The 16,157-nt window shown below is 34.7% G+C and overlaps 1 protein-coding gene across 33 annotated transcripts in view; it reads left to right on the top strand.

The window, feature by feature from the left end:
* RIMS2 (regulating synaptic membrane exocytosis 2) overlaps positions 1-16,157 on the top strand; it is a 586,517-nt gene that overhangs the window by 204,260 nt on the left and 366,100 nt on the right. For 10 of the 33 annotated variants that reach the window (XM_043483868.1, XM_043483879.1, XM_043483867.1 and 7 more), the window contains exon 1: positions 11,389-11,804. The exons of 21 other annotated variants lie outside the window; for them this stretch is intronic. In XM_043483868.1, the coding sequence (XP_043339803.1) occupies positions 11,683-11,804 (122 nt within the window). In that variant the 5' untranslated portion in view covers positions 11,389-11,682. Of the gene's footprint in view, positions 1-11,388; positions 11,805-16,157 lie in introns of those variants that run through there. 2 more of the 33 variants (XM_043483864.1, XM_043483856.1) reach the window with 1 other exon arrangement.

The following is a 16,157-nucleotide window of genomic DNA, read 5'->3' as shown; positions in this document are numbered from 1 at the left end:
TATTTGCTGTTAGGAGCATTAATATAGAATCGTGTGGATTTCTTCTTTAGTAATCTGTGGCTACTCTAGTTTTTTTTTTTTTTTTTAAACTAATAATGCAACAACAAAAAAGATAATGTAGAGAATCAAAATTGTTATTACCTATAACCAGCTATTTCTGTTTCTGTGATATATACCTGAGAGATGCTTGTATATATTATTTGACACAGTTGGAAGTCTTGTGGTATGATTTGGAGCTCTTTGTCTGGAAAGGTCTTTCAAGGTTGGTTTGAAGGTTATTGGTGGAACAGTTCTCACTGTGCTTGCCTAATTACACAGTGCTTGAACTGGAAAATTAAACTTAAGGGTGACCTCCCCTCTCTACTGATGCAGCCCTCATCCATTTCTTTCTTTTATTATGTTTCCACCCGAGCAGTTTTGTTTGTTTGTCTGTTTCTTAGATGTTAGTTCTTAACTTGTTTTTTCTCAGTAATATTTTCAAATTCTTATTGAGTTTTCTATTTATCTAATCTTTGAAACTATTTTAGTCTTCCTTTTCTCTGTGTGAGAGTTGATTTGTGTTCATAGAGGAGGATTGACAAATTTTAGTTACATCCATCTGGAAAAGTGTAATATTTTTTCATACAACCAAGACTGCAAGGCTGCAGAATATATGAACTCAAGATTGTTGTGATGTGAAATAACTTTTTCACTTTAATGGTATAGATCTGAAATTCATTTGTATAAATTATTTGACATAGTTGAAAGTTTTGAGGTTGATTTATTATTTCTGTCTGGAAAGTGGTAAGACTCCCATTTCTTCTGGTTGACTCTGCTTAATAAGAATTAGGGTCATGTGAATAGGGAGACTTAGGAAAATTTTATTTTTTTCATTGTGGTATTTTCCCCTCTGCCTAAATATATTTTGATCCAGTGCTCCAGTGCACGTTAGTGTTTTGCTTTCTCAAAAAAAATATGAAGTTTGGTGGTTATATTTATGTCTAAGGACTAAGTTGGTCTTTTACTTGTATTTTCATATTATCTTTTCTTTTTTGCATTCTGGGAACACTTATAAACTGTAAAAGTAGCTTACATTTTAAATGAGAGCATCCGTAGGAGTTTCTGAATAACAATGACATGGTGGTACTATGTAAGGAGTAAGAGGTGATTGCTTATTCTAACTTTGTCACCAACCACTAGGACAAAAAAAAATGCATCTCCCTTTCTGTAAAGTAAGGAAGTTTAGATCTTGTTTTAAATGTAATAGGATACCATTGTAGGCTTTAAATATGGCAGTAACATGATATTATTTATATTTTCATAGGGTCATTTTGCTATGTAAGAATGGTTTGTAGGAGACAAGTATTAGTGCAGAGAGAAATTAGGCTATCTAGGTAGTCTAAGAGAGAGATGTCGGTGACTCGAGCTAGAATTATAGTAACAAGATGGATGTTGTTGGACTTGTGTTCCATTTTGAAGATGGAGTTGACACAATCTACTACTGATAGAATGAATATATGTGGTGGAGTGTAAAAGAAAAAGATTAAGGAAAACTCCTAGTGGTGGTGTTCTAAGAAGGGAAAAACTGAGCAAAAAAGGCTGAGAAAAAAAAAAAAAAGCCACCAAAAGGAGGAAAATAAGGAGAATATGTCTCAGGAACAAAGAGTGAAGGTGGTTTAAGAACTATAGACGGCATGGCATCAGTGTCAAATACTAGAGTGAAGTTGTGTTAAGAAAAGAACAGAGAATTGTTTTGGAATATGGCAACATGGAAGTCACTGATGAGAGCCATCTCAGTGGCATATTAGTGATGGAAACTCTATTGTTATAGATTGAGAAGAGAATGTGAAATGAGGAGGTAGACATAGCACCTGTTGACAATTTTTTCAAAGCATTTTGCTGAGAAGAGGAGCATAAAGATGAGGCAGTGCCTAGAACAGAGTATGACATCACGGGGGGTCCTTTTAAGATAGGAAGTAATATATTAATCCAATCCCCGGTGACTTACTTCACACATAAAGTAAATATTATCCATTGTCATTACAAGTACTATTCAAGGAGAGTGAAAAAACTGGTTTGAAACTCAACACTAGAAACACTAAGATCACGGGATCCAGTTCCATCATTTCATGGCAAATCGAAAAAGTGGAAGCAGTGAAAGATTTTTTTTCTCCTCCCTTGGGCTCCAAAATCACTGTGGACTGTGACTGCAGCCATGAAACTGAAAGACACTTGCTCCTTGGAAGGGAAGCTATGACAAATCTAGAGAGCGTATTAAAAAGTAGAGACAACACTTTGCAACAAAAGTCTGTATAGTGAAAGCTATGATTTTTCAAGTAGTTGTGTCTGAATGTGAGAGTTGGACCATAAAGATGGTTGAGCATCAACAACTGATGCCTTCAAATTGTGGTGCTGGAGAAGACTCTTGAGTGTCTTGGACTGCAAGGAGGTCAAACCAGTCAATCCTAAAAGAAATCAACTTTGAATATTCATTGAATATTCAGCTGAAGCTCCAATACTTTGGCGACCTGATGTGAAGAGCCGACTCATTGGAAAAGACCCTGATGATGGGAAAGATTGAAGGCAAAAGGAGAAGGGAGTGTAAGAGGATGAGATGGTTAGATAGCATTACCCACTCACCAACTCAATGGTCATGAATTTGAGCAAACTCTGGATATAGTGGAGGACAGAGGAGACTGGCATGTTGCAGTCCATGGGGTTGCAAAGGATCGATACAACTTACCTACTGAACAACAGCAACAAAATTTTCTAGAGCAAGAGGGTTCTAAAATAGAGTTAATAGTAAGTAAGCTAGATATTTTAGGAAGAAGTTAGTAAGAAAAAAGGAAGCTAGGTAGAAAATTGCTAGAAAGCTCTTTGTTATATTTTAGTTTCTTTTCTACTTTCAAATTTGGTGCTTAAACAGATTCACTCATAAGTAGCTCTAGATTCTCTGATTAGTATTGATTTCTGTCCGTTTCTAAGGACCAGGCATATCTAACTAGATTTTTCAGTTGATAGAATTGGATCAAAATACATGTAGATTTGCATTTATTTGCACAGAGTTTCCTGCTTTGGCTGAACGAAGACTAAAAATTTTGTTTGCTTACCTTCTTGCAAGGAAGGGAAGAGGGCTTACGAAGGAAGCTTAGGGATGTCTGCTCTCAGTCCACTCTCATAAGCTAGGTCTGGCTTTCCTCTAGAGCAAGTGATTTCAGGTCAAAGAGCTATTTTCCACAGAACTGTTCTGAAGCACAGCATTACAAGGGGCAAATCTTTCCATTCCAGATGGCAGAATATGTAATACAGTCATATCAGTCTTCTTAGAATGTTGTCTTTTATTGACTTGGAGACCACCACGCTTTCCTGATGTCCTCCCACCTCTGTGGCTTCTCTTTATCTCTTTATTCTTTATGCTTCTTCCTTATCTGATGACAGTGTGGAGCTTAGTTTCCTGGTGCACTGTCTTATGCTTTTTTTTTTTTTTTTACCATTTTGAACTTTCTCTGGGTGATCTCATCTGCTTGCTTGGTTGAAATCATTACTAACATGCTGATGCTTCCTGAATTTATATCTTTGGCTGAGAACGCTTTTCTGAACTCTGGAGTGACATAATCCAATTGCCTACTTATTTGTCTTTCTAGCTGTCTTACATGCTCCTTAAATTCAGCAACTCATCAGCTTCCCCTTTCCTTTCCCTCAGTCTGCTCCTCCTTTGGCATTCTCTGTCTTAGGAAATGTTAAGACTCTCTGCTTGATTACTTAAGAAAGACATCTGAGAGTCATTTTTGATGCCTCTCTTGACCTTCATACACCCCTTCCCACCCCTGTGGCAAATCATCATTGTGTCTTGTTGATTTAACATCTACTTTTTGTCTTCCTGTGCCTCCATTTTACTGCTATATTTAATTCAAGCCAACTATTAACTTGCTTTGGCTACCTTATTAGCTTTCTAATTGATGTTCTTGCATCCACATGTGGTGAGATAATTTTTTGGTGTATTTATGAAATCTCCAACTCCTCCTTTATTTCATGAAATAATGAGTAGAAGGAAATTGTATGAAAGAAATGAAGTGTGTACATTCAATATCAGTATCTTATTTTCCATCATGATGGAAAAGAATAAAAAAAGAAAGAATGGAATTGTGGATGGGAACTCTTGTAGGCCAGTATTATTGCACAGTATTTCATTGTCCCCCTTATTTTGCTAAAACATATTTATCGTGGCAATGATTATCATTTTTCATTTTCATATAATGACAATATGCGGTCAGCATTTCTTTCATGAAGAATCTATGGATACTTGGAATTTACTAGGTTGTAGAGTGCCTTATGGAGGCAGTTTGCAAGATTAGGTTGAGTGCTTGGAGTCCCAAGGCTATCATCATTTCTGTACTGTGGTTCCCAGACAGTGGAGCTATTAGAAGTGGAGTTGGACCTTATTCCTATGGATCTTGCTCCCTGAAGTTGTAGTATTGCTTCCAGTTATTCTCTTGATGGTTATCAAGGGAATATTTACTCAGAATCAGCAGTCCTAATTCTGGAGGGACTTACCAGATTGTATTTTCTGAGATCTTGGTTCTCTTTCCTCTAACAGCTAGACCTTTTGGGTGTCAGAGCAGACAATCACTCTGGATGTTTTCATTCTGGAGTTTAAATCTAGAATTGGTATGCTGTAGCCTAATTCTTGAATCTGATAGGAGAGGTATTCCTGCTGGTGCCAGCTTATAAGTGTGGGGACTGCTCTGGTAAGCGCTGCTTTGGACTGTTGAAGTGGCCCTGAAGTCCTTCTAGATCTGCAACTTGGTTACAGCGCAGTGGCGTTAGCCCTCATAGATTTGGCCTAGACAGAGGGATCAGGGAGATGAGAATGCTGGTGGGACTTCATACATTTGTGGATGCTTTCATTGTTTTTCCTTTCCTTTCTGAATTAGATGGTAGAAACTGTTGAATCTGTTCTGCTGCAGTGGTCAAAACTAGGCAGATTGGATACAGAGTTTAAGCTCTGGGAAGTGCTACAGAATTTTTTTTTTTTGTATGTCAGAAAACAACTGAAAACAACACTATCAACTTAAAAAGCTGACTATGAAAACTGCTGTAGGTATTTTGAACTAAACTCCTTTCTGACTTTTATATGAAATCTTTAGACTTTTGTGCTTACTTAGGTCTGGGCTACTCTTCCTCTGTTTCTTTCTTAGATGTACTGTACGGTCCAGCCTAAGTTGAAGCACAGGCCAGTTTACATTTATTGAACGTCTTTTCTTTCCCTTTTTTTGTTAGAAATTTCATCTTCTTCCTATTTCTTTGCTTATTTGTTATCCCTTAGGTAAATGGTTTCATGGTCTTGCCTCAGGGACATATTTACAATGCAAGACTTTTATTTGCAAAGCATATAAAGACACCTTATTCTCTGGATCATCTTTCTTATAAGCCTTAGATTTTTATCAGATGCTTCAGAAAGTCAATGGAGCAAAAATATTACAATAGAAGAGATAATGCAGTTGTTATAATTATATAGATAGAGCTACAGATCTATATTTTAAGAAAACGAAAGATTCTTTTAATGTTTCAGGGATTTTTCTTATGGATTATACATACTATATAACATAATTTCACTAATTGATTAGTAATATTTAAATGTTTTCATGTGTGTAGCATTTTAAAAGAAATATTTTGGTACTCTTAAACATTAAAAATAAATCCAGACATGTTTGGAATTAGACATCTTTAGAACATAAAATTTAAATATGCCATAAGTGTATGCCTTAGACACATGTACTCTTAAGAAGAGCATAATTTCCTAATTTTTATTCATTCATCTAATTTTTGAGTTTGCATTAAACTTAATATATCTCACTTATTGACACTAGAAATTTGTAAACCAAGATTCTGAAATACTAATAATTTTAAGATTTATACTTCAAATATTTTTGAAGATAATATAAAGAAGTTAGTGCTAAATTTTGTTTTCTCATTTGTTTGGATTTTCATGGTACTAATTAAGCAGTTTTACTGATTACAGAATTTTAAGAACTTATTGATAAAGAAGAAAACAGATATCACTGCTAATTTGTTGTTGTGTAATCACTAGTTGTGTTTGACTCTGTGAACTCATGGACTGTAGCCTGCCAGGCTCCTCTGTCCATAGGATTTCCCAGGCAGAATAATGGAGTGGGTTGCTATTTCCTTCTCCAAGGGGATCTTCCTGACCCAGAGATGGATATAGCCAATAATGTGAAAATTAATAATCTAGTATTTGATTTACTTGAGCATTGCTAAGTGAAAGTTTATGGGCTAGCATCATAATATATTATGGTTAAAGATTTCGCTGTAATTATAGAATTCTCCACGTTACATAGTTTACGTTTTGGTCTTTCTTGTGGATAGCGTACCAAAAGCTACAGAATAAGAAAAAACAATTCTGTGATATTTTCACCCAGAAGTAGTCAATATCAACATTTCATTGTTTATTCTCCTAGTGTTCTCTCAGAGTTTGAGCATTTTAAAAGTTTTTGCCACATACTACTTAATATTTCTCAAAAGGTTCTATCAGTATACAGTCCTGACAATAAATGCAGTTTATTTACGTGGCCATTCTCTGACTTTCTAGCCAATACTTTGCCAATTTAATAGGCAAAATAAATTGTTATTATTTTTATTTGAAAATTTGAGATTGCTTTAAAAAGGTTTAACTTGTTGGTGTTGATTGACTTTTTTCCTGTCATCTTTAATGAAATTGCCTGTGCTGCTTAAAGTTTCTTAACATCTTCTGTGGGAACTCTAGTTAACACTATTTCCATTGAGGAGCTAAATTTTCTAATAGAATGGCCACAGAGAAAGCACTTGCTACGAGCAATACCATTTGTGCGTGTTAATGCCTCTGCAGGACTAGATTTAAGTATGGAACTGACCTTACTTGAAGGACATTCTGAATTTATCTCATTTTTGCAGAAAAGGGTAAGCATAAGCATTTTATCCCCTCAACATCTAATGAACAGAGTTATAGAACTTTACACAAAGAAATCCTATAAATATTTGTTGCATAAATAAATATGATGAATAAAAGATACCTAATGCTATTGTTGGGCTTCCCTGGTTGCTCAGTGGTAAAGAATCTGCCTGCGATGCAGGAGACTCTGAGCTCGTTTGATCCCTGCGCTGGGAAGATCCCCTGAAGGAGGGCATGGCAACCCACTCCAGTACTCTTGACCTGGAGAATTCCGTGGACAGAAGAACCTGGCGGGCTACAGTCCACAGAGTCGCACAGAGTCGGACGCGACTGAAGTGACCAAGCACCAGCAGCAGGGACGTTATTGTTAGAATCTTGGTTCCAATAATTTGATTCCTTGGATAATTCACAGTGAGGTTACGCCCACATACAGCATACTTCACAGTTTATAAAATACATTTGTTTTGATATAATAATACCCTAAGTAAGTGATGTAGTTTATTTTACATTTGAAGAAACATAGCTCAGATATATAAACTGAACATCCTGAGGTTTCATGGCTAGGTAGGGTTGGAGTCAGTACTTAAATCCAGGCCTTTTGACTACAAGTGCTATGTTCTTCTGTCCTTGTAGAAGCCTCTGATATTTATATTACTTGTGAGCCTTCAGTATATAGAAATTTAAAACAAATATTAGGTATAAACATTCTTTATAATATTTAGGATATTTATAACAAATTACAAGGTCCATCCAACGCACAATGTTTTTGGTTGCGAATATTGGTTGTTCTCGTATTTACGAGCCTTTATAACATGATATGGCTGGCCAAAACAAAAAAACCAGCACAGAAACTAACAACCAAATTAAGCTCTGAGAGGTTTCCTGTACTACTTTACGATATGACTAAAACATAAAATTTATAAAATTTCATAAAATTTAGGCTTCTTATTTGTTAAACATCTACTGTCTACTAGGCATTGTGGTAGACAGATAAACGTGCGTCTTAATCTCATGGAACTGAGAGTGAAAGACAGACTTTTTTCAAGTAAATATATAGTTATGCTTTTATCAAATGCTGTGAAGGAAAAGTATAGGGTACCATGAAGGTGGATAATGGGGGACCTAATCTAGGTTAAAGAAAGTCTTCTTGAGAAAGTGACATTTGAACCCTTAAAGATGAGTATGAGAAGGTGAGAGGTGATAGAGAGGTAGAGAAGTAGAAGAAACCTCTTCTGGAATGTTGAAGAAACTGTGAGGAAGCCGACCAGTACTGTGTGTAATATAGTGACAGCTGGAAATAAGACTCCGAGGAAGGCAGCTGCTGTATTCTTTACTTCGAAGAAGCCATTTTGAGGCTCATTCCAGTAGTCTTTCTATTGCTTAGACCATTTTTGAAACTCTTGCTGTGAGCTTGCCTTAAGATTTAATTTTGAAACACAAAAGAAAACATTTTTTAACAACAGACTATTTTGCAGTTTAGTCACCTTCATATTTAATAGACTTGCTTTAAAATGGCTTTGGATTATTTATAAGAATTTAAAAAAATATTTAATTTACTTTTGCTTACGCTAGGTCTTCATTTTTGCACATGGGCTTTCTATAGTTGTGGTGAGCGAGCTTCTCATTGCTGGGGCTTCTTTGGCTCCAGGCCCGTGGGCTTCAGTATTTGCAGCACACAGGCTCAGTAGCTGTGGCGCCAGGGCTTAGTTGCCCCATGGAATGTGGGATATTCCCGGGAGAGGGAATGAACCTGTGTACCCTGAATTGGTAGGCGGATTCTCATCCACCGTACCACCAGGGAAGTCTCCTATTTATAAAAATTGAATCTACCCACAAGGCGTTGGGTATATATATGTGTATACACACACACACACACATACACACACACATGTTATATATCACAGATACTCTAAGTTTTGGAAATTAAGAACTTAAAAGTGTGTATTTCCACTTATAGAAATTGACTTTTCATAGGTGTAAAAATCAACTTGTAATCAGAGGCTTAACAATTTGAAGCACATCAGGTTGCTTCTGTCTGAGTTAAATGGAAGAAACCCACTTAAAATTATTTGTGAATTTTAAAAATTTGACATGTTTACTTTGAAATATACTTGATCGCATCACTGAGAAATAGGTTTCTTATTCATGTATTGAGGCTGATTTATTTACAAATGGGCTTCCCTGGTGGCTCAGATGGTAAAGAATCTGCCTGCAATGCAGAAAACTTAGGTTTGATCCCTGGGTTGGGAAGATTCCTGGAGGAGAACATGGCTACCCACTCCAGTATTCTTACCTGGAGAATCCCCATGGACAGAGGAGCCTGGTGGGCTACAGTCTTTGGGGTCGCAAAGAGTCGTAGTTGACTGAATGACTAACACTTTCACTTATTTTTTATTTACAAATACAAGTGTGTATGTGTGTGTATGTGTGGGTACCCATGTGTGCACGTGTATAGAAGATAGAATAGGCAAGAAGCATATTAAATGGAGCCTAAAGTAAAGACCTTCATTCAAATACTATTTTACAAGCTGTGGGATCTTTAATCCCTTAATACCTTAGTTTCTTTTCATCCATAAAATAGTAGCAATAATCACTTGTTCATGTTTTCTAAATATTAAAAAATTTAGAAGTATTAATACTTAATAAGCTAAAAATAGTTTATGATTATTGTGTGTGTATATATTTCATAAACATATTAGTGTATACCTATTAAAATCTAAAATAATAAGCAAAATAGGAGCACTCTTAAAGAAAGTGAAGTTGCTCAGTCGTGTCCGACTCTTTGTGACCCCATGGATAGCAGTCTACCAGGCTCCTTCATCCATGGGATTTTCCAGGCAAGAATACTGGAGTGGGTTGCCATTTCCTTCTCCAGGAGATCTTCCTAACCCAGGGATTGAACCTGGGTCTTCTGCATTGTAGGCAGACACTTTACCGTCTGAGCCACCAGAGAAGTCCTTTTACCAGACCTCTCTTAGTTGAGGACAAACCCATTATTGAAGATCTTAATTTATTAAAAGAGTAAATTAGTTGTTTAAAAATTTATATTATTACATGCTTACTTTTTATCTTTAAAAATTTTAGTATTGTTTCTTTTATGTTGTTATTTTGTGACATGTTTATTCGTATCAAAAAGAATTCACTAGTTTATAAAAAAGTTTCAGTGTATTTAAATAAGCACTTAACTGCTTATTTATTGATAGTGGTATGTGTGTGGAAGGGGATAGAAGAAGTTAAGGCTAAAAGTTCAGAGAAAAGGGCTAAAAGAGATGTATTTATTAAAGAAATGTCATGATTTAGGAGCAGTTAAAGATCAATAAATATATTGATCATCCTATAAGTGAGTTGATTTTTTTGTGTGTGTGTGAGTTGATTTTTAAAATTTGGTTTACACACTACTTTTAGAGCATCTTTTGTAGAAAGATGAATGATCCTGGATATAGAGTAACTTAAGATTTTAGCTAAATCAGAGTTACACGTTTAGAATGAACATTGATCTGGAGTACTGTTAAGACCATTGGCACCTTCAGGAAATATCCTTCTAAAAAATACTGTGACTGCCGTTATTGGAATAAATAATAGTTGATAAAGTCTCTCTAGCCTTAGTTGTATTTTTTTGATTTGTGGGAAAGTTCATATTTTATGTGTGCTGTTTCAGTTTTAATTGATAAGGTACAATTTTTTTCTAGCATTACTTGAATAATCATGTAAAATCATACTATGTATGGGCTTCCGTGATGGCTCAGATGGTAAAGAATCTGCCTGCAATGTGAGAGACCCAGGTTTAATCCTTGGATTGATAAGGTCCCCAGGAGAGGGGAATGGCAACTCACTCCAGTTTTTCTTGCCTGGAGAATCCCCATGGACAGAGGAGCCTGGTGGGCTATACAGTACATGGGGTTGCAAAGAATTGGAAATGACTGAGTGACTAACACTTTCATACTATGTATGGCCTTTAAAAAGGGCCCAGCTGAACATTATTCACTTTCCTTTAAAAATAAGTAGATGAAGACATTTTAAAATTAAATAGGAAATTAAGACAGCTAAGTACATGTCTTTTCCAAATGTCTCTTTCAAAGTATGACATTACAAATCAGGCAATAAAAACCCTATTGTCTGTTACATTTTTATTGTTTCGTGATATCAAAAGAAGGTTAGCTGCTTATTTTTTGAATGTTTTGGCCCTATGCAGTAGCCTGTACACTAATGAGACCTATATACTCTGTTGCTGGAGTTATTCATTTTTCAGGGAAAGAGAAAAGGGTTGGGGAATGTATAATTTCTTCCCCTCTTACCCAGTAGTAACATTGGGAAGATACCTTGGCCCATTTTTATTACTTCTGAGATTTTATTGCTGGCAGCCAGATGTGCTGAAACTCCTGACGACAGCATCTATTCATTGCGTGTTTTTAATAGGCTTAGAGAAATATGAGTAGAGTACATGAAAGCAGCTCAGCTTCACACTTCAGCTGGGAATGCCCAAAAAGCTTACTGCTGTTTAGAATTCTTGCTACAGTCAGGAGAAAGCCGAAAGCCGCACGGGTACTGAATCTTCTACGACTGAATTAGAAGAATAATGACTGTACAATTAACTCTCAACCTCTGCTCATTTAAGCACAGTTTTTACAGAGCTCAGGAGAAATATGGAACTTGATTGGCATGTTTTTATTTGATGGTGTCTGCAAATAGATGACTTTAAAGACAGGTGGTAAGGAAAAATAAGAGAAGGGGAAAAAAAAAAAAAAGGAAGGAAAATGCAATTTGAGACATTGCGCCAGGTCTGCAATTCTGTTTTATCTCATTTTCATGGGGTTTTTTCATCCCCACCAAATATTTTACAAAATGAGCTTTTTGGACAAACGCTGAACAATGCAAGGTGAGTAAAGCTAAACTATATATTCTTTTAGAATTGATATTTTCAGAATAAGAATCTTAAGTCTGTAACATTGTTCTGTATTGAAATAGTATTATAAGGGTGTCGTCTTTTTAATCTTAAACATAAAATTTTATGTAGTTCTTAATTGATTTTAAAAAGGAAAATAAGCTTACTTCAAGGCACAAAAACATCTTAAATTTAACTAGCTTGACCTCTGAAATGTAATACAGGCTGTTTCATGATTTCATTTTCTAATAAATAAAATGATTAATTTAAAATGTCTGATAGGTTTTTTCCTTTGTGATCACGGCAGTGATTGCATTGCATATGTAAGGATGGGGCTATATAATCATATGTGATTTGTTGGAAAATGTGAATTAGCAGTCATGCATGCTTTTTGTAAAACATGCAGAAGACGTTTTCTAGGTCCAAGACCTACCCTCTATGCAGGGTAGATCAATAATCACTTTAAAACAAGCTATGTTATGGAACTGCTAATAATGCTCTGTATGAGATCGGCTAGTTTGGAAGGATGCTTTGTTATAAATTCCTATTGCTTTTTCAACTTGATCTTTTTCAGTGTGTGTGTATGTGTGTATGGTGAAGGTTGTTAAATCACGGACATATGTTTTAGATGGTTTCTCTGGCTTTCACTGTAACAGTTAGCTTATTAAAGAATGCTTTTGAAATGCAGTTTTATCACCCAGTTTTTCCCTCATTTAAGTTGTTTGCCTTTTGAGTATTTCTGATGTTATATACCTTGTTTAAGAAAGACCCCATTTTAACTAAATATGTGTAGAGAAAGACTGAGAAAGAAATACAGTGAACATGATAATGTACTGAAACCTTCTGGAAATTGAGGGGGAACTAAGAGTGCATAGAATATTGAATGCATTTTTGCTGGTCTCTTCTAGGATCTCTGAACAGTGTGAGGCAGGCTATTTTAGGATTAAAAAAATACCTATTACCCAGTATTTGTTTTAATTTAGCAAGTGAAAAGGAAGCTTTTAGAATTTGTTGAAATTTAAAATGTTTACTGATGATATATTTATCTATGACCTTTTCATGAAATATGGAATAACATCCGTTTTTTGTAAATTTCACTTCTTTCCTTCTACAGTTCTGTTCAATTAACTAATTTGATTTTTTTTTCCTACATTTAGTTTTTGGACTAGTTAAAAATATATGAGTTATGAAATTCTGTGATATTCTAAAAGAGACTGTCTATATTTTAAGATACTTTTTTTTTTAGTTTAGAAATACATTGCTTGAGTTTATGTAATGATAAAAATAATCTGTATTGCATTTTACATTTATGTAAAAGAAGCAGCATGGCTTTCTTAAAATTTCCATGATCTGAAGCTATCAGACTTTTAGGATGGGTACTTATCCTTTGTACATCTTTTCCTTGTTTGATTTCTGTTTCTTTTTTTGTAATGCCAAGAGCTTATGTGTTTATTAATGTTAGGGCTGAGTGCACATTCACTTTAGAAGTTGTGCTATTAACAGCACGGTATGGAATTTGTTTTAAAGTAAATGTTAGTAGTTTTAAAATTTGAAAAACATCTATTTCTTGAGGGAATTTTGTGTATCCTGACTCCGATTCTTTTGCTTGGCTTCAAGTTTCTATTATAATGGGCATGCTCATAATTGCAATGTTTTCATGATTAAAACCTGGAGTTTCAGGTTGCTGCAGTTAAACATCAAATTGTGAAGTTTCTAATGCTTTTGTAAGATCAGCCTGATTTAACTTTAAAAATTTTTTATCTAAAGTTATCTGAAACTACAGTTAGTAAATGAAGAATTTATTCTATTTTAGGAGGAATAAATCCCCTGTCTTTATATCTTTAACTTGTTAGTCTTAAGAAAACATGACATTTTTTGCCTGTCAATCTATTGATTTTCATAAATATAAACTACTTGATTTACTTTTAATAAGCAAAACCAGTTATGCAAATAGTTATTATTTAAGAAATATGATAGAGGAAAATGAGTTTATATGAGCTTGTAATTAGTATCTCCACATATTTTAATGTTTTGATTTCTTTGTGTTTGAATCAGATACAGTAGTTTTTTAAAATTCTTACTTTGCTTAGACATTAAATCAGAAAGTAAGATGTAGAATAAAAAATCATCCTTGAAGAAAAATTTATAGAACAAAGATGATCTGAGTATGTCATCAGACGTTGTACTCTTATAATAACTTTAAAAATGTATCTAAATAATAGGCCTTTCAGCTTTGTGGACTGTACATAATAATGGTCTTAAAGTTGAAGCATCATTTCTATAACTATCACTCTGGAAAGAATAGTGTTGGTTGTTATTACATGAATAATTATTGTTTAGTAGTATTAATTGAAATGGAATATTCAGTTATTGTATTGTGACATTAAGTATGATCTTTAAAGTGACAGAAACATAACATCATAGGTATGGGCAATCGCATTATATTTTATTCTGAATTACTTTCTAGGAGAAATTACTAGAATAGTACAACATGTCAATTGTAGATAATCTATTATTGAAAGAGGACTGTTTCAAATAGTTTTCTTGAGACTTTTTCTAGGTAACTAATCTTGTCCCTAAATCTGCAGCTCAACTTTCATCAGATTTTCAGGTGCTAGGGCAGATTACCTCTATGACATATAAGCAATAAAAGGTTAAAAAAATTAAAATCTTCCATAATAATTACTCCAAAAATATTTTCAGATTCAGTTTGTCAAAGAAGTGAAGATTTTCAATACACAATAATATTTGATGTATCCTAAGTCACTAAACCAGAGATATGTATAGATTGTTAAAATATTTTATCTAATGAATAATTGAAATTTCTTTTGTTTGAAAATAATAAAAATATTTTAGATGGACTTTTTATTGGAAACGATATAACATAGCTCTTACATTTTAAACTGAAAGTTCTTAGGTGACTCTCCTATCTTGTGCTTCTTAAGTACCATTTTTGTACGTAAAAGAGGTGGCAGAGTATCATCTTCTTTTATAATTAAAATAACAAAACCAAAGGTCCAACAAGAAAAATAAAAATCTGTGTCTGCATCTGATGTAAATCCACTTGATAGGTTTTGATGAAATGACACTTTCATTTATATTCTTATTATCAAAATTTCTTACCCTGAACTCATTTTGCCCCAAGTTAAATGACTTGATCAGGATGTAAAGATAATTCCTTTTGTTACCAGCAACAAAATTCTGAAGTACTAAGTTCATTATGGAATCCAGATTTGTGATCTTATCTTTGGACGCAAGCAAAAATGTTGGGATGCTAGAAGGTATATTTTTAACAGTATTCAGTGCCTTGAGTAATCATTTGCTTTGAGCAGTATTTAAATAACATGATAATGATGATTATCTTTTGTAATAAAATTTGTGGAGAAAATGTACTTAGTATTTTCTAAGTTTTGCTTTTTCTGATTTTTAGTAATATTTCTTGTTCTTTTCCTCCAAACCTTGTAATTATTTCTTTGTGACTTAATGTATGTCAGTGAGTTTGCTGTGCCGGCTGGCCACACAGGGGCATAATAGGGCTATAATTTATTCAGAATGGATTTTAAAGACACACGCTTTCTCTCTCCTTTCCATCTGTATATAATGAGCTATGTACAGGCTTTAGTATTTAAAAGTAAAATTTAAAAAACCTAGTAGATCAAAGAAGATTCAGATTTGTTGACATTTTTAATTACAAGTAAGGTTCCCACATGATCAGATTTGGCTGGGCTGGCCTCCCTTTATGCCTGCTGTCTCCCACTGATTATTGTTACTACTACTTTTCCTCTCAAAAGTGTTGTCATTTGACAATAAATTACAGATCCACTCTAATTATAAAACTGAAATGTGAAGCTTGAATTCACCTAGTGTAAATGGGCTCTTTTCCTCTAAAACATTCAGTTCAGTTTAGTTCAGTTCAGTTGCTCAGTCATGTCCGACTCTTTGTCACCCCATGGACTGTAGCATGCCAGGTTTCCCTGTCCATCACCAACTCCCAAAGCTTGCTCAAACTCATGTCCATCGAGTCGGTGATGCCATCCAACCATCTCATCCTCTGTCGTCCGCTTCTCCTCCTGCCTTCAATCTTTCCCAGCATCAAGGTCTTTTCCAATGAGTCAGTTCTTTGCATCAGGTGGCCAAAGTATTGGAGTTTCAACTTCAACATCAGTCCTTCCAATGAATATTCAGGACTGATTTCCTTTAGGATGGACTGGTTGGATCTCCTTGGAGTTCAAGGGACTCTCAAGAGTCTTCTCCGGAGCCCCCCAAAATGACGTTTCTCACTGTTTCCATTATTTCTCCATCTATTTGCCTTGAACTGATGGGACTGGATGTCATGATCTTACTTTT

The sequence above is a fragment of the Cervus canadensis genome, chromosome 12 (genome assembly GCF_019320065.1).
Source record: "Cervus canadensis isolate Bull #8, Minnesota chromosome 12, ASM1932006v1, whole genome shotgun sequence".
Taxonomy (NCBI): domain Eukaryota; kingdom Metazoa; phylum Chordata; class Mammalia; order Artiodactyla; family Cervidae; genus Cervus; species Cervus canadensis.
Note: the sequence above shows the minus strand (reverse complement) of the source record. Positions and strands in the feature narration are given on the sequence as shown.